Raw genomic sequence first — 18453 nt, 5'->3', positions numbered from 1 at the left:
TTCTTTTGTGTGTGTGTGTGTGTGTGTGTGTGTGTGTGTGTGGTACCGGGGATTGAACTCAGGTCCTTACGCTTGCAAGGCAGACCACCGAACCGCTGAGCTAAATCTCCGGCCCCTGTACCATTAATTTCTTAAACAGCACTATTTTGGAGTTTACTGTACACAATTATCATAACTTTATCTCCTTTTTCACTCCAGTGGTATTGGTCTCCAATGGCATCCATTTAAAGGATTTATTATCACCTTTTAATAAAGGGAGTAGTTTAGTTTATTATGTGTGTGTATTTTTGGGATTTTTTTGTTTTTTGGGGTGGGGGGGTTTTGCCATACTGGGAATTGAACTCAGACCTTGCCCTTGTACGGCAGGCACAGCACCACTGATCTAAATCCTCGGCCCTAAAGGGAGTAGTTTAGAATAATTGTTTTTGTTTTTGCTGATGCTGACGGTGTGCATACAATATTTCAAATGATGTAATGCAGCAGATGTCAGAGTAGACCTAGTCCCAAATAAATTTATGTATAAGGCCAAAAATGTTGAGAAAATATAGTTGGTCTATCTCTTTCCTGCCACACTCCAAGATTTGAGTCAGGATATATATTCCGTATCCCTCAAAGAATTTCAACCTAGAAACTTAATTCAGGTTGGAAGAGACCATAATGGACATCTGTGTGTTCTCAGTATTTTTTCATCCAACCTCTGCTTTTAAATACTTTCACTAAGGAACTCATTACATTTGTTAAATTGTGTTTCAGTTTTGTTATAAAAACAACACATACTTCTTTAAGAAATTCTGGACGATGACTTGAAAAAAGATAGGGGGTCTTCTATACCTTATATCCAGAGTTTCCCATTACCTTGTCTTATTAGTGTTTTATTTTTTATGCAGTTATAATTCAAATGTTGGAATATCAGTAACTTTTGGACTATTTAGTCTCTCTATAGAAGCACTTACAAACACTGCAGAGTATTTAAGGATGCATTTGAGCAAATAAATGAAAAGGAACAATGGAAAATCATTATTTTCCAATCACTAGTTCAATAATAACCAGTATTCAGCAAGGATTAGCAATAGAAACGAAAGCTATTAAGTCAAAGATTATTGGTGAACAGAATAGTCATGACTTAATTATAAAAGGGAATAATATTAAATTGTGATGGAAAGATCTGGTGGGCAATCAAGCAAGTCAGATCCAGTGATTACTACTAACATGGTCTCATTGTGAGATTTAGTAGGAAGTGTTACTCAGTGAGAACTGTGTAGGATTATTGAGTTGAATCATGAGGAAATGATCCACCTTGTGAGCCATTCTACCAGACAGCTAGATTGAGTTCTTTAGAAGAAGTCAATGTCATGAAAGACAAAAAGGTGGTAGGACTATCCTTAAGGGAACTAAAGGTGCCAGGACAATTAGTTGCCAGCATTTCCTGGATTTAATCCAAAAAGAAAAGAAATTTTTTAAATTCTGTACTTAAAAGAAACAATAAAGGACATTACAAAGAAACTTGAATGTAGGTCAGCTTTTCATCCCTGAAACAAATACCTGACATATACAACTTAAACAAAAGTTTTTATTTTGGGCTGAGGCAGGAGAATTGCAAGTTTGAGCTCAGGCTGGGCAGTTTAGGGACTTAGTGAAAACTTGTCTCAGAATAAAAACTGAAAAATGGGTTGAAGCTGTAGCTCAGTGTGAAGGCCCTTGGTTCAATTCCCAATACTGTTTAAAAAAGAAAAAAGTTTTATTTTGACTCATGGTTCCAGAGGTTTCAGTTCATGCATGGTCCTCTGGCTTCAAGGCAGAAGTGACATGGCAGAAGAAGGCTGCTTAGCTTGTGGCAGGTGAGGAGAAGAGATAGTTGGAAGAGAGCCAGAAGACAGGTAATACCTTCCAAAGAGTCAAGCCTAGCAATCTATTTCCCCTAGCCAGGCCCCACTTGGAAGAGGTCAGCACCTGTCATACTTTCTTCATTGCTGGGACATAGTACCCAAAAAGTGCAAGTTAAGAGAGGGAAGGTTTATTTTGGCTCACGGTTTCTAGAAGTTTCAGTCTGCCGGCTCCAAGGCAGGGCAGTGTGACACAGGGTTATGGCAGAAGTAAAACTGTTCCTGGCATGGTAGATAGGAAGCAGAGGAAGAGAAGGAAGGAGCTGCAGAGGGATGTAAATCCAGGCCTTGCCCTGCCTGACTCACCTCTTCTGACCACACCCCCACTCCTAATAGCAAGCCCTCTGTAAGCCCTCATAATCCAGTCAACTTCCAAAAGCCCCACCTCTGAACACATCAGTGATTTGGGGGACACTTTTGATTCAAGCCATAATAGTAGAAATATTTTAGGTAGTAATAATTATTGTTAAATTTCTTGGTGTCGTAATGGTATTAAGTAGGAAAATGTATTTGTTTTTAAGAGCTAAGTAATGAAGTATTTATAGGTAAGGTTGCCCCTGATTTCTCTAATATATTTTCAAATGGTTCAGGAAAAAAATGTTTTAAGCATGTTTGTAAGTATGTGTATAGATGTGTATGTAGAGAAAATGTGCGTCCAAATGTTAACAGTTGATCTAGATAAAGGGCATACGGGAATTAATTGAACTATTCATTTTTTATAAGGCTTGAAATTTTAAAAGACTAAAAAATGTAAAAAGAACCCACTAGATCATTGGGCTGTGAGCTGGAGCAAATAAATATTCTACGAATCAGCCCTTAAAACATTGAAGTCCACAGTTCTGTTCCTCCAAGGATTTCTTTTGAGTATCTGCAGTGATGGGAAATCTTTACACTGGTTAATAATGTAGTTTGCTTCAACAAGCATATACTGTTTCCTCCTCTGTGTTAGATTTGATTTTTTTGGTATTGGGGATCAAACTCGGGTCCTTGCGCTTGTGAGGCAGGCAGTGGAAGCACTGAGCTGAATCCCCAGCCCCTCTGTGTTAAATTTGAAAGCCAGGCCCTCCCTGCCTTTGAGAGTTCACAGCCTAATGTGATGGATGTGGACATGGTTGTAATATGAGTTTCCAACCTCCTTTTTTTTCCCCCCTTTTAAAATTTTCCAGTTATAAGAATTACACTCTCGTGACCGTGTTTGGAAATTTGTACCAGGCCCAGCTGGGTGGTGTACCAGGGACTTACCAGTTGGTTCGAAGTTTTCTGAACATTAAACTTCCGGCTCCCTTGCCTGGACTTCAGGTAAGGGCAACTTCATATGATCAGTTACTCCACAAGAGCAGTTGCTCTTAGACATTTTCAGTTGAAATGAGGTTACGTGTGCAGAGGGGACCAGGGAGGTGAGGATGGAGGTTGGGAGGCTCTTCAGAGGCTAGTTGTGCAAGAGTCCTGGGCACAGGACAAGGGAACATGGCACAGGTTTGCGCTGTGTTTTGAAAGTTGAGCTGGGAGGACTCACCAAGGTACTTGGATGTGGGTATGAGAGGCACAGTCAGGAATGGCTTCTGAGATTTTCGGCTAAAACAGCTGGAAGAATGGAGTTACATATGAGTTCTAGGATACAGCCCTACTTAGCTCACCATCCATCTTACAGTCAGTCAGGTGTCATGTGATATATAGAGCGCTAAACTGGAGCTTTGTTCCAAGGGTGGTGGATGTAGAGGAGGCGGGCTTCATTAAGGAGGTGAGCATCACACTTGCTCTTCAAAAACAGTTCACCAAACTAAGATCTCAGAAAGGCTACTGTGGAGGAGAGAACTTCATAAGTGCATGGAGACAGCAAAGAAAGAGTATGGGGGAGTGCTGGATGTGTGGTAGGGTTTGACAAGCTTAGGGCCAGTTGTCAAAAGCCGTAAGTGCCAGGCTGAGTACTCAGGACTTAACAGCTCAAAGGGTTTAAGTGGACAAGTGTCATGATTCAGTCTGGGGTTTAGAAAGAGTTACTGGAGAAAGGGAGGAGGGGCTTTAAAAGAAAGTCTAAAATCTACTTCTCTAGAGGACTTAGGGAAAAACAGAGCAAGAAGGGTGAGCAGAGGCATGCTGCCCAGACAGGTACCAAAAATAGATTTAGGGTAGATCTGCTGCAGTACTGGAAGGGTAGGGACGAGCTACCTTAGTTCCATTGTGCCTAGCAGTGTCTGACACCAAGAGACTCAGCATTTGAATGGATAAGAAATTATTGTCTAGTCATTAGTAGTTAAGATTTAATAAACTCTAGATAATGATACTCTCTTTTTGGTCAGTAATGTCTGTTTCATTTTGTTCTGTTTTTGGTACTGTGGATAAAACCCAGGGCCTTAGCACTCAGCTACAGTCCCCATACTTTTTAAAATTTTGATACAGGGTCTTGCTTAGTCACTAAGTTGCCCAAGCTGGGCTTGAATTTGTAATCCTCCTGCCTCTGCACCCCAGAGTGCTGGGATTACAGATGTGCACCACCTACATGGTGAGGTATACATAGCTACATCTTTAGCCCTTGCTTTGTGGGGACTTTTGGAGTGTTTCTATACTCACGTAACAATGTCATCTGATTACTGCCAGCTGGGATCCATGGAGAAAGTGCAGGGCTCGCTTTAGGTCAGATTGGGTACATGCACTTTCAAGAAACAGCTCCAGGGCCACATTGCCACTTCCTAGCTTGCCTTGGACAAATTACTTAACTACCCTGTGCTTCATTTTCTTTGTCTGTAAAGCAGGGAGTGGGGAAACTTAATGATGTGAAAACCTCAGTGACTTGATGCAAGGAGAGGGACTTAGCTAGGTGTCAGCACATCAGAAAGCAGTTAGTTTTGTTTACTTCAAGCTTGTCTCTCTTTTCCTTTAGGATGGAGAGGTGGAGGGCCACCCTGTTTGGGCACTGATTTATTACTGCATGCGCTGTGGAGACTTGCTTGCTGCCTCACAGGTGGTTAATCGGGCCCAGCACCAGCTGGGAGAGTTTAAGACCTGGTTCCAGGAGTACATGAACAGCAAGGACAGAAGGTACAGTGACTCAAGTGGCACATCCACAAGAAGCCACGTGGAATAAAGAGGGTGATCTCCACTGACATCATTTTCTTTTCCCTGCACTTGCTTAAAATAAGTTTCCACTCAGGAAAAAAAGGAGTTTGGAAAGTGGGCAGGCAGAACTCTTAGAAATTTGATCGAAAACATCAAAGGACATCTTTATTTTAACATGGCTCTCTATACATGCCTACCTCTCTCTGTGTTAAGGAAATTCTCTGTTCCAATAACAAGGGACTGTGTGCTTGGGAGTGTGATTTGACTCAGTCTGTAAATCTAAGGGTCGTCAAGGATGTTTTATAATCTGGAACTTTTTAAAACTTCTCTTGCATTAAGGAGCTGCCACACTTAGTTTTTCTCTGGGTTTTACTAATGCAATTGGACACAAGTTCATAGTCAAACCCAGTTTATATTATGTATAAGAAGTAATAGTGGTTTCTTTAATTGTACCTGCAAAACGAGGGATACTTTTCTTGGCAATGTTAATGGCATGTCAGAAGAGTTTTTCAAATCACAAGCCCCTGTATTGCTCATGTGAGGGTTTAAAGTAGGGTTACTGTCTTGGGGTTTCTCCTGTTGGAGATCCTGAGGCAAGGATTTGAGTGTGAGGTCAGTGAAGGCTGAGTGAGTTAGGAAGGACTACTGCTGTCCTTTACTGCATGAGGTCTGCTGGAGGGTGAGGTGTAGCACTGACCCCAGCATTTCTGACCTGTCCCCCGAGGGTCTCGGCCACTAAAGAAAGCAGACAGGTAGAGATTCAGGTGCTAGTGGTTACAAGTCAGGTGAAAAGGATGTGCTCAAGGGGTGGGGCAGAGACAGTGTCTCTTAGCTGGGATGAAGGAAAGCCTCCGAACTCTGTAAGTGGTGCTTTGACTTGCTCTTGAGGGCTTTTGCTGAGTGTGTGCCATTGGTTCCCTTATGTCTTTAGATTGTCCCCAGCTACAGAAAACAAACTCCGGCTTCATTACCGCAGAGCCCTCAGGAACAACACAGACCCCTACAAGCGGGCTGTGTACTGTATCATTGGCAGATGCGATGTCACTGACAACCAGAGTGAAGTAGCAGACAAAACTGAGGACTACCTGTGGCTGAAGGTAGCACTGCTTCCCTCTGTTGGACAGGTTGTCAGCCCTCCTCTCTGCTCAAATTCTCCACACAGATTTTCCCTGCTTAATGTCTGATGCCAGTAAAGTGATCAGGACCAGTGGGTTTCCTGTCTCCTGAGCCTACTTTAAAATTTTATAATTTCCCATCTAATAGCCATAGTCTTTAACACAGCCTCCAGCCCCCGGCATTGAGCATGCCTGCTAAGCTACTACAACTGTGCACGTGACTCCATATAGTTTGTACCAATGCATGTGTTTCTTTTGGGGGTTTAGTTGAACCAAGTGTGTTTTGATGACGACGGTACCAGCTCCCCACAAGACAGGCTCAGTCTCTCACAGTTCCAGAAACAGTTGTTGGAAGACTATGGTAAGATCCTGGACACAACCACCTTCTCCTTCTTGTCCACTTCAGGCAACTACTTTGTTTTCCTTGGGGGAAGATCCTTGTCTCTGAACTCTCTTGAATTTGTACCATTTCAAATGCAAGTAGAGGTCTTGTGGCCTTAGAAATGTGTATGTCCCACTTGGTCATCTGTAGTAAACAGTTTTTTCTAATTCTTTCAACTGCTGTGGTAGACATTTACTCAGGGAAGCATATAAACAAGACTTCACTCTTCCTTCCCAGATCTTGCCAGTGATCATATCTGAGCACAAAGGAAAAGAAAGATCTTTTGTCCTTTTATTTCTCTCATTGTTTAAAAATTCCGGAAAGAATAGATGGTTCCAGCTATTGGTTAGTGGTTGTTGAGTTCAGATATGTGAATATGAGTTAACTGAAGCTTCTTTGAAATCTTTATTTCTATCTGTATTGAGTCACTTTTACCATGGTACAGGAGATAAACAGTCCCTTTGTGGTCATTCTGTTTCTTTCTACCTGAGGCACGCAGTTGAGTTTTAAAGCACAGCCCATACTTGGCAGTCCTTTTGTGAGGTCTGGAGCAGATAGAGAAGCCAAGTCACACATTCACCTGGCATTTCATGTATCCAGTGTCCCTCCAGCCCCCATGAATTCAGGCTCATGCTGATGGTTTCTTCCCACCCAGGAAGGCCAGTAGGGTTAGGCTGCTGTTAGCAACTTTTTTCTGAGCAGGTTTATCTTCCCCCACCCTCTAGGTGAGTCCCACTTTAGGGTGCACCAGCAGCCTTTCCTCTACTTCCAAGTGCTGTTCCTGACAGCACAGTTTGAAGCTGCCATTGCTTTTCTCTTCCGCCTGGAACGGATGCGCCCCCATGCTGTCCATGTGGCCTTAGTGCTATTTGAGCTGAAGCTGCTATTAAAATCATCAGGACAGAATGCTCAGCTTCGTAAGTACTCACTACTGGATGGGCAGTGGTGTCACCACAATGCCTCATTCCCATCAGCAGTAGAATCATAGCCACTCAGGATTTGGACAATCATTTTAGGGTGTGTGGATAATTAGGATTGGGGTCCTTGCTTTTTTCCCCATGTTAGATTTCCCTGGAATACAGAAATACAGAAAGAGCTGCACAAAGTGCCATCTTTGTGGCCAGTTTGGTTGCCTGGAGAATAGTGCAGACAAAGTAGTCCCATGAGTCTGGTTTCCACTAGGGCCTGGCTTTTATGGTCTTGGAAACCCCAGCCAGCTATTTCATGGGTCACCATGTAGCAGAGTCAAGTAAATACAAGTGAATAGCCACAAGTTCATTAGCAAGCAGCACAGTCAGCCCAGAGCCTGAGTCTTAACAGCCAGCTGTGTTATTCTTCATTCGAAGACCATCATCCTAGTCATTTATAGTTTCATGCTCTGCACTCTTGTCCATGGGGTGAAATTGATACAGGCTGGTGAGGGAGACTGGCCAGGTTTACATTGCAGGCTGATGCTCCTAGGCCTAAGGATTTAGTTTCCATAGTTCCTGGGTTGTGTGGGGCAGAGAAGCAGTGTCGTTTTAACTCATTCTGTCCCCACTGTATAGTCAGCCGTGAGCCTGGTGACCCTCCCTGCATGCGGCGGCTGAACTTTGTGCGACTGCTCATGCTGTATACCCGGAAATTTGAGTCCACAGATCCAAGGGATGCCCTGCAGTACTTCTACTTCCTCAGGTAAAATTTGCTTCTAACCCTTCAACTAGTTTTGATCTCTGAGAACGACTTATCAGAGACCCCATGTCCATACCAGAAACCAAATTGCTCTCATCTCTTTACAGGGATGAGAAAGATAGTCAAGGAGAAAACATGTTTTTACGCTGTGTGAGTGAGCTTGTGATAGAAAGTCGAGAGGTATGTCAGTGTCCTTTTCTCCCCTGCCCACAGCTCTCTGAATATGTGTTCCCAGGAGATGTGACACTGCACATTGCCCTCAGTGGTGGTGGTTGGGGCTTGGGGCTGAGCTTGGAGTTTCCTTTGGTTCCTAACAATGAAGATACTGATTCTGTTCCACTGTTTCCTAGTCTGTGTAAGATTTCCATTCACCCATTTTTCTTCCCCTTTGTCTCCAAAGAATCGTATATTGTGTATTGTCCTGTAAATTGAGTAAATTTTTTTCTTTTACAGTTTGATATGATTCTTGGGAAACTACAGAATGATGGGAGTAGAAAGGTGGGTTAAATGTATCCCTAAAGGCATGTTGTTTTGCTTTTGGGGGCTTATAAATGTCAAAAGCATACTATTTTAGGATTCAAAGTATTACTGATGCAAATCTGAATGAAATTGCTTAGTTTAGAAAATAAAATGGGCTAGGTGTGGTGCCACACATCTGTAATTCCAGCACTCTGGGAGGCTGATGCAGAGGGATTGCAGGTTCAAGCCAGCCTGGGCAACTTAGCAACTTAGTGAAACCCCATCTCAAAAAAAATTTAAAAAGCTGGAAAAGTTAAAAGTACACTTGACCTCCCTCAAAAGGTAATTTCTGAGGGTTTAGAAATCTACACTAACCATAGAAAGGCAGTTACTCCAGGGAGCCTTAGCAGTTTTCCTGAGACTCATCGAGCCCATGTGGTGTTCTAGTAGAATAGGCAGAGGTTCTGTTGTCAGAGACCAGACGTTATCCTGATTTCCCCTGCAGCCTAGGGGAAGTCCTTTGTCCTTCAGAGACTTACTTTTCTCATTTGTGAAAATGAGCTTACACTGCCCAGCTCAGAAGAGAGGCCTGACAGTGCTGATGATGACAGCCCACAAACTGCCACAGTGACCCAGTTGGGAACTGTTAGCACTTGTGTTTTCCAAGTAAGAAAAGTAGAAATAGAAGAGGTTAGTTATCTTCCTCAAGACACAGCTGGAATTTGAACCCAGTCCTTCTGACCTTAGAGCCCATGGTATTCCCTGGTATTCTGTGTCGCCTCTAGAGTGGCAGGGGCAGGTCATTTGAACTTGATCCCCTCTAAGAGTCCAGTGCTAGTGGAGAATCAGGATGGCTGGTCAGAGATGTTGCACAGTCCATCTTTACTCTCGCAATTCCTGAGGCCTCTTCTCATACTGTCTTGGAACAGTTATTGAATGGTGATGGTGATTTTGTTTTTTTAACGTCCTGATACCACTGGCCATGTATTTTATCAGCACTGAGTTTCTTTCGACATCTGTCTTAGAAACCAAATCTATAATCTTCCATATATTTTCTCCAAGCTCCCTAATTTTTCTTCCTAATTCCTACATATCAGAAAATTTTAAATCATTGACAATTTCACCTACTCTCTGGGTCATTTTGGAAAATCAGAAAAGCACAACTGTCTTATTGCTTACTCCTCTGTGTTTCCACTGCCTCTTCATGTATTTTTTTGTTGATCTCTTCCATGGTTTTCTTTTTGTTCCCTCCCATAGTTTTAATAAGGCCTTATATCCATAGGAAGGCCAGGGGCTAGCTGATGAAATACATGCATTACTTAGCACAAGCATTTTTAGTTAAAGTATTTTTTTTTATCCTAGGTGTTTCTGTGTATTGAAAGTAATAGATAGCTTTGTGCATTCTCTCTCTCTCTCTTCCTCCCCCTCCATAATTTGTCTTGTCAGCCTGGAGTTATAGATAAGTTTACTAGTGACACAAAGCCTATTATCAATAAAGTTGCTTCCGTGGCAGAAAATAAAGGACTGTTTGAAGAAGCGGTGAAGCTTTATGATCTTGCCAAGGTAAAATGTGCCTCTTTCTTCCTTTTGCACTGAATAGCTCTGTTGGTCTTTTGTCATTAAATGCACAAACATTTCAGCATCACTGTTACTATAGTGCTGTCCCTGCTAAAGCATTTTCTCCTAGTGTTTAAGCAATTAACAGTCTAGTCAGGGTGAAATTCCCATTTTACAGAATTATTTATGCCCATAAGATGTGTCTGGCCAAACAAGAGCAACATATTGAAAGGATATCCTGCAGGCACTGAACTGTCATCTCACTTGGCAACAGAATAAGCATCTGTCCCATTTTGTGGTGAAGCTGTGGTGAAAATGCTTACCTTCCGGCAGCCAACAGTATGCTGATGAATAGTGTATGTCACAGCTGGGCCTTTTGAGAGAACTGGAATAAATATTTCTACATAACAACATATGATGACTGCATTGATTTAGACCTAAAAAAGATCACATCCTCTGCTTTTATCAGAGAAGAATAGGCACAAAGAGGGTTATAATTCATGGGTTTTTTTTTTTAATTTAAAAAATGTGTAGATTGAGATATAATTAGGGTATAGTACAGTGTGAGACTATAAGTGTCTTCCTCAGTGAATCTTCCATGGGATACAGAATATATCTCCATCACCTGAGAAAGTTCCCTTTTTTGTTTTTGTGACTTAGTTTTCCCTTTTGTTGATTATTTCCTTAATTTTAAAAACTTGAACAGAATGCTGACAAAGTGCTGGAGCTGATGAACAAATTGCTGAGCCCTGTTGTTCCCCAGATCAGTGCTCCACAGTCCAATAAAGAGAGACTTAAGAACATGGCCCTCTCCATTGCCGAACGGTAAGGCCCAGTTTTCTCTATTTGATTCTCAGGTTTGCCCATGCCAATGCTAGGCCAATGTGCCCTCACCATGCTTGTCTGGTAACAGCACATAGTTTTCAAAGTGGCTCTGCTAACTCACCCTGCCACCAGCCGTGCCTGGGAGTTCCCCAGTTCACATGTCATCACCTTCACTTTGTACTATCAGACTTTTAAGAGTTTTGCCAAAGAGAAGGGTACATTTAATCCTGCACTTGGGCTTAATTCTAGGCATTATCCTTATATATACAGGGTTAGGTATGCCTTCACTAGCTGTCTCACAGGCACTCAGGAACCCAACTAGAGGTGGTTAGAAGGGGTGTTCTTGTGGACAGTGGTGTAAAATCTCCCTACCCCTTCCACTGAGTTCACTGAGTTATCACAATGGCTGGCTTAACTCCCAGGCTGAAGCAAAGGATGTTCCTTTTTGTGCTGTCTATAGACACTTCTAATAAAATGACACACACATACACACACACACACACACACACACAAATGGATTTGAACTGGGCATTGTGCCACATGCCTGTAATCCCAGCAACTGTGGGAGGCTGAGGCAGAGGATTTCAAGTTCTAGCTCAGCCTGGGCAACTTCATGACTAAGGAGGACCCCATCTCAAAAATTTTAAAAAGTGGTAAGTATATAGCTCAGTGTAGAGGCCTTAGGTTCAGTCCCTAGTACTACCAAAAACAAAACATTCAAGTTGTTTTCCTGGGCTAACACAAAAGAACATTCTTTGGCAAGTGATATATCTCCACTTAACAAATGATCTCTACTGTTGGCTGCTGGACTTTTTGCCTTTCAGCACTTCTTGCCCTTTCTAAAGATTTGGAGACTGAGGCTCTTTTGTTTCATACAAAATATTTGTAGGTGGACTAATAGCAAATTTACCATCAGTGCATTTCAAAATCATCAGTTTTCCACTCTGTAACTCCCCTCCCCAGAATTTAAGAGGTTCTGATTTATTTAAAATGCCATCCCACAGTTGTGGATTACAATCTGAAATTCATAATACATCCTTGCTTCCCTCCAACACCCTCTTTTTGTCTTTCAGGTACAGGGCTCAGGGTGTAAGTGCAAATAAATTTCTGGACTCTACATTCTATCTTCTGTTGGACTTGATCACCTTTTTTGACGAGTATCACAGTGGTCATATTGACAGAGCTTTTGATGTAAGTTTCAGAAGGGATGTTTGAAGTGCAGGTTAATGTATAGCCTTGAAAATTCAAAATGCCTCATGGAATTCATTTAAAACAAAGGAAGTGTCACTAATATGCATCTTAAATTAAGAAGGACAACTATGATCCTGGGAACCTAAAGGGGATTTCCATGTTGCTGTTTTTCTTTTTTCTATTCCTTTCCCCTTTAATCTGAAAACAAATGTTTCTCAGTAATTTGAAGCCTCTGAATATTAAAATTGTGTGTGAAAATAGGGATAAAAATCAGCTTAGCAAGTCAGAATCAAAGCCTTTGTATATACAAGAGGAATAGCATTTTCTGTGAAGGAGCCCTTTCCGAGCCCTTTCTGAATGGCTTACATGCAGACAGTTATGTTAAGTAAAGATGACATGACAGTGAAGGCTATGTAACATAGGGCTAGTGGTGGTTTTGTTTTATGTTTTTTTGGGGGGTGGGTACTGGGTATCGAACTCGGGACCTTATGTTTGCAAGGCAGGCAGAATAACCATTGAGCTAACTAAATTCCCGGTGCCTGGTGGTTTGTTTTAAACAGATAATTGAGCGCTTGAAGCTGGTGCCCCTGAGTCAGGAAAGTGTGGAAGAGAGAGTGGCTGCCTTCAGAAATTTCAGCGATGAAGTAAGTTTTTTTCTTCCTAAGTTATGGAATTCTGTTTTCTCCACTTCCACTGAAAGCTTTTTGTTTTAATATGGCTAATAACTGTAAGAGTTTTAGTTAACAGTAATCACCCAGGCTGAGTTTTCTAGGATGAGTCCAATTTCAGATATGCTGGGGTTTTTTTTGTGAATATGCACATGTTCTTGGGAGAAATAGGTTTCTGACTGGACCTCTGAGATCTAATTCACTCGGTTGTCCACTTGTACTAGAAGGTGTTTTAATGTTTAATACTGATCTTCTGTATTTCCAATGGGTGCAAGAAACATACATCATGATTCACAACCTCCTTCCCTCTCCCTGAGCTGTTTTGTCCAAAGTAGTAAGTGCAGTGATGCTGAATTAAATTGCTACCCATGTGCCTAGAGCCATTGTCTGCAGGATTTTGAGCTCATTGCCACCATAATCCAGGGGTGCTCAGCTGGGCTCTACACTAAAATTGCTAGGAGAGCTTTAAAAACCTCTACATGTGCAGGCCCTGTCCCCCAAGAATCTCCTTTCCCTGATGGGAGCTGCAGCCTGAACCTCCCCTAGTCATCCAGAAAAATTTTCTCTCATATACAAATACTGCCTAGTTCTGGGATATCACTGATGGCATTTAAGTTTAATTTTATGGTGCTTAATAGTTCCTTTTTAAGCAAATGATTTTTATGAAAACATGTTTTTATTTTAGAGAAAGACACATGGCCAGTTTTTGTGCATGAGGAGGGATTCCCTGAATCAGGGGCTTACCACTTACCAACCTTACCTTTAACCCTGCTGTGGAGTTTACCCTTTGCCACTTGTTCCTTTGTTATTCCTTGACTTATCTTAGATTTCTTTTTTTATTGTACTGGGGATCGAATTTGGGCCCTTGCGCTCTTGAGGCAGAACCACTGAACTAAATCCCCGGCCCTCTTGCATATATTATTAATTGCCCTATGGCTAAAGTAGTGCACCAGGGCCTGCCTCTCTACAAACTTTCAAGGGCTCAGCCAGTGGAGACAGCCAGAGGAGTCTGAGGCAGTGGGGTGTGTTTGGAACTGTGAAGAACTAGTGTGTGCATCCTTACCTCCTGATGCTCAAGTCCAGGTGCCTTTTGGTAATCACTCTGCTGGCCAGTCTAAGCCTGTGTGCTGGCCAGATGTTGTTAGCATGTTTTGGCTTGTTTCCTCTACCAAGAGGAACAGGAAGAATGACTACTGAGTAGCACTGCCCAGAGGTTGCTGTCACACTTGTCATTACAGTGCCATCAGCTTGATTTTGGCAACTGCAGCTCTCCACTGGTAGCTTTGGGTATAGTGTGGCCAGTTAGAGTGGTCACCCTCCCTCCACATTGCTGACCCCAGTGGTTTGTTGTTTTTCCTTACTTGGTGTGTTTTTTTCTGTGTAGATCAGGCACAACCTCTCACAGGTGCTTCTCGCCACCATGAACATCTTGTTCACACAATTCAAGAGGCTCAAGGGGACAAGTCCATCCTCAGCATCCAGGCCCCAGCGAGTCATGGAGGACCGCGACTCTGTAAGATCTCAGCATTTGCAAGAAACATTGCTGAGAACCACCGTACTGGTTTGGAATCCATTGCATTCTTAAGAGACCACATGACCTGAAACTGTTCTTTTCTCTGATGACCTGGCATCTGAGTATATCTTAATGTCAAGAGCTCCTTGAGGATAACAGACATTAATAGGATTGCTATTCTTCTTAAGCTTTTTTTTTAAAAAAGAGAATGTGCTAAGTTTACAAATACTAGCTTTTAGGAAAAAAAAATCAAACAATGTTAATTTGGCATTGAATCCACAAGAATTTTTGCTCATTTTAAAATATAGTAAGTTTTTGACTTACGAATGTGTTCCTTCTGGGAGAACATTCATAAGATTCATATCCAAGTCTGACAAAGTTGTATACAGTACACTTGTGAAAATTTACAACATGAATGTTGATAAGTCAGGGAATTGCTATATAAGATTATTTTGTGAGCTTCATCCCACGAGTGAATGTTTTCTTAAAAAGTGTATTTTATTTTTGTCAGTACATTAATTTGATGCAAACCCTTGTTTCTCCTCTCTTCTGAGTCTCACAATGACCCACAAGAGAAAGCTAGGTCAGCATTTTATAGCCATCTTACTGCTAAGAAAACTAAGGCCTGGAAGTGGTTACTAACTTGCTTGCCCTGGAGGGCCCTCAGGTACACATAGGTACAGGGTGATGTCTGGAAGCCAGATCTGTCTGACTTCTGAGCCTGAGCCTTTTCTACTGCCCATGGGCCTCCAGCAGTACCTGGGTCAAGCAGCGTCCAGATAGATAGAATCCTGGGACTCACAGCATCTGTTGTCTAGTTCATTTGACAAGAGTAAAGGTGTCTGTTTGACCCATTTAAACCATGAAGCAGGATGGTCAATGATGTTTTTTAAAATTATCTTTCCCTTAACTTTTCCACTTTTTGTGGGGCGGGAGGGATACTGGGGATCAAACTCAGGTCCTTGCGCTTGCAAAGCAAGTGCTGGAACCATTGAGCTAAATGCCCAGCCCCTCCACTTAATTTTTTATGAGATTCTCAGGACAGTGTCCAACAGCCACACCTGATTTTGGTAGTAAGAACCCCTGCCTTCTGCCTCCAGAGCTGTGTGTGAGCTCTCTCCATAGTGACGTCTGTTAGTGAAAGATTGTAGAAATTTTTACCTCAAGGAGTATGGTTAACAGTTGGTGGCACATGCCTGTAATCCCAGCAGTCGGGAGGCTGAGGCAGGAGGATCGCTATGAGTTCGAGACCAGCCTGGGTTACATAGTGAGTTCCAGGTCAGTTTCAACTACATAGTAAGACCCTGTCTCAAAAACAAACAAAAAACAGTGCTTATAGGTTTTGTTACAGGTGTTTACAGACTTTCCTTATCTAACCCAGATGCAGTTTCCTTCCTTACTGGTATGAGCATCTGTGGGGCAACCTGAAGCCTTAGACCCCAGGATGTCAGACCTTCAGATGTCCTTCCAGGAATCATCTGAAGCTGTTTTTTTTTTTTTTTTTTTTTTTTTTTAACTCTGTATTCAATAATTTATCACTTGGAAAACAGAATGAAGGTAGTATTTTCTTCTGTAATGGAAAACAGATGGTTTTAAATTTTTATGGCTATCTTTTTTTCCTCTTGGAACCATCCAAGAATTTGCTAAATTTTTTTTTTCAGCTTTAATTGAGTTTATTGGTACATTTTAGGTATACAATACAGTTACATTCATTGTTGGGATCTTGTACCTCTACATGACAGGTCTTGGTTCTCATTTTTTCCCCTTGTCCCTGCCCTCCCTTCACCCCCTCCTCCCCTCCCCATCTACAACCACTTTATTTCCATCTTTTCATTATCTCACATTTTTTCTTTTCCCTTTTTACTCTTCCCCTACCCATCCCACCTTCCCTACACCTTTAGCTCCTTTCTTCCCATTTCTCAATGTCAGTAATCTTATTAGGATCTTCTGTATTATTGCAGATTATTCACACCAGAGAGACTATTTGGTATTTACACACGTGTGCCTTATTTATTTCACTTAGGAGTATATCTTCAATATGTATCCATTTTCCTATGAATGAATCTATTTTCTCATTCTTTATGGCTGAGTAACAGGAATTTGCTAAATATTATTGCCTGGAAAAATAGCACATATATCAGGGACAGAAAAGGCAAGGAAAGGAGGAAATGAGATGAAGTAGGATTGTACGCTGTCCCAGCCTTTGCCTTATGTTGAAGGTGTTTCATGGGGCCCCAGGAACTTAGATCCCTGTGAAAGCAGGAGAGAGGGAGGCTCAGAAAACTGCCTTCCTTCTGAGGCAGCCGTGGAAGTTCAGGGCTGTCAGGAGTTAGTCACATGTGCCAGAGCAAGGCAGCTCCCCTGGCAGACCTGTCAGCCTTTTGCTTAGTAAGCCTATCAGTTTTTGGCTTTGATGCCCATGGAATGGAGCTCCAGTGGGCAAGCTTCACTCACCCTGCACGATGCTGAAGGAATAGACTGCAGGGGTAAGACTGTCGTCTGCCCACCAGGATCTTTCTTTGAAACCATAGGGTAGCAAACAAGAATGTGACATAGTTCTTGGTTCTGTGCCCTGATATGAAGTTAACCAGTTTTCTCCTCTTACTCCCCCTTTCTCTCAGCAACTCCGGAGTCAAGCACGAGCCCTGATTACTTTTGCTGGAATGATACCCTACCGGACATCTGGGGACACCAATGCAAGGCTGGTGCAGATGGAAGTCCTCATGAACTAAGTGCCATGCTCTGGGGCTTCTGGGACTGCACAGTGTCAGTATATTAGGCACATGGGCCCTCTGGGGTGGGGTTTCTGCTTTTGTTTCTGTTGTGTTATGTTGTGTTTTTTGTAGTATGTATTTTTGTCAACACCAATAAATTTCTTTGATTTGTGTTTCTTTTCAACATTTTTTTATTTTCATTGTTCCCCCCCCTTTGGAATTTTGTTTAGATTTTTATTTGTGTATTGGGTGGAAATGCTGTCAAGGCCAGAGAGTGAGAGGCTATATAGGTGTTTATAAATTGACCTTAAATGATTAAAAATTTACCCCAAATAAGCAAGGAAACAAAGTCTTTCAGAGTCACTTATTCAGATATAATATTCCATATAGCAGATTGCAGTTCATTTTCACATTTCTATTAGAATGTGAAAGCCAGTCTCAGCCTGCGATGATTTCTGATTTGCATGTTAAATACCGAGTGCAGCTTTGTGCTTCCTCTTCACCATTGTGCCTTGAAGTCCAGGTGATCCGTGACATCTCTCAGATCATCTGCTTTGATCCCAGGCTTAATTAGTTGTTCCGTTGAAGTCCCACTGGAGGCAAAGCATAGGCTATGAGAAAGAAGGTTGCAGATGCCCCAGCTAGAGCTGGATGAAGGGGCAGCCTTGCTCCCTCACTCCCTGCAGCTGCTGCTCTGAGAATTGACTGATCCAGCTTGGGTACCTCTTTTCTATGCTGTGTCAGTCAGTTCCTCTGCTTAGACCCCCATACCCCATTCATGGAGATGGTTGGCCAAGTGAGCTCATGGTCTGAGCTCTAATAGACAGAATCCAGGTATCGCATGGTACCTGCACTGTAGCTGTTTAGCCCCTGAGTAGTAGTTGTCACTCATCATTGGTTCTTTTACTCCCTTCACCAGTCCCAAAGCCCTGATTTTAAATGGGAGAGGAAATGAGGACAAGTGTTTGCTTCTGGCTGGGCCAACTGGGACCATGCAACACAGAGCAGGCTCTGCTGAGGAATAATCTTTCTCAGGAGAATGCTAAGATGCTAAACCGTCTCCAAAGGTACCTTTGCCTCAGGGAGCCTTTCCTTACAAGGTGTGGTTACCCTCCCCTTTAACACTTGTTAATGTAAGTGTTACTCTTCCTATTGGGAAACGAAAAACCCTGTAGATAATAGGACCTGCTGCTGCTGAACTGTTGGATTCCATTTTCCAGCAAGGATGTAGCCTGAAGATCAGCAAGGCTGTATCTACCTCCTCTGGTCCCATCTTGTCATTCTGGGGTGCCACCTTCAATTGAACTTTTTTGGAAAGTCTTGGAAGATGAGCCCTGCAGGGGACTTAACTTAGCAAGTTGTGCCTTGCTTATGTGTGCTGATTTAAACAAATCAAATTATGTTTTTACAGTGCTTTA

General features: G+C 42.3%; 1 protein-coding gene across 7 annotated transcripts in view; it reads left to right on the top strand.

Moving 5' to 3' along the window:
* The window catches only part of Nup93 (nucleoporin 93), a 114194-nt gene extending 96810 nt beyond the window's left edge, over positions 1–17384 (top strand). For 6 of the 7 annotated variants that reach the window (XM_033757856.1, XM_010638940.3, XM_033757858.1 and 3 more), the window contains 14 exons: positions 3050–3182; positions 4765–4922; positions 5872–6037; positions 6323–6416; positions 7163–7354; positions 7985–8111; positions 8216–8288; positions 8562–8606; positions 10014–10130; positions 10831–10949; positions 12023–12140; positions 12701–12784; positions 14193–14321; positions 16943–17384. In XM_033757856.1, the coding sequence (XP_033613747.1) occupies positions 3050–3182; positions 4765–4922; positions 5872–6037; positions 6323–6416; positions 7163–7354; positions 7985–8111; positions 8216–8288; positions 8562–8606; positions 10014–10130; positions 10831–10949; positions 12023–12140; positions 12701–12784; positions 14193–14321; positions 16943–17053 (1666 nt within the window). In that variant the 3' untranslated portion in view covers positions 17054–17384. The remainder of the gene's footprint in view (positions 1–3049; positions 3183–4764; positions 4923–5871; positions 6038–6322; positions 6417–7162; positions 7355–7984; positions 8112–8215; positions 8289–8561; positions 8607–10013; positions 10131–10830; positions 10950–12022; positions 12141–12700; positions 12785–14192; positions 14322–16942) is intronic. The other variant, XM_033757855.1, reaches the window with a different exon arrangement.
* The last annotated feature ends 1069 nt before the right edge of the window (positions 17385–18453 follow it).

The sequence above is a fragment of the Fukomys damarensis genome, unplaced genomic scaffold (genome assembly GCF_012274545.1).
Source record: "Fukomys damarensis isolate Sample0158 unplaced genomic scaffold, DMR_v1.0_HiC HiC_scaffold_32, whole genome shotgun sequence".
NCBI classification, from domain to species: domain Eukaryota; kingdom Metazoa; phylum Chordata; class Mammalia; order Rodentia; family Bathyergidae; genus Fukomys; species Fukomys damarensis.
This window is presented reverse-complemented; position numbering and strand designations above follow the sequence as displayed.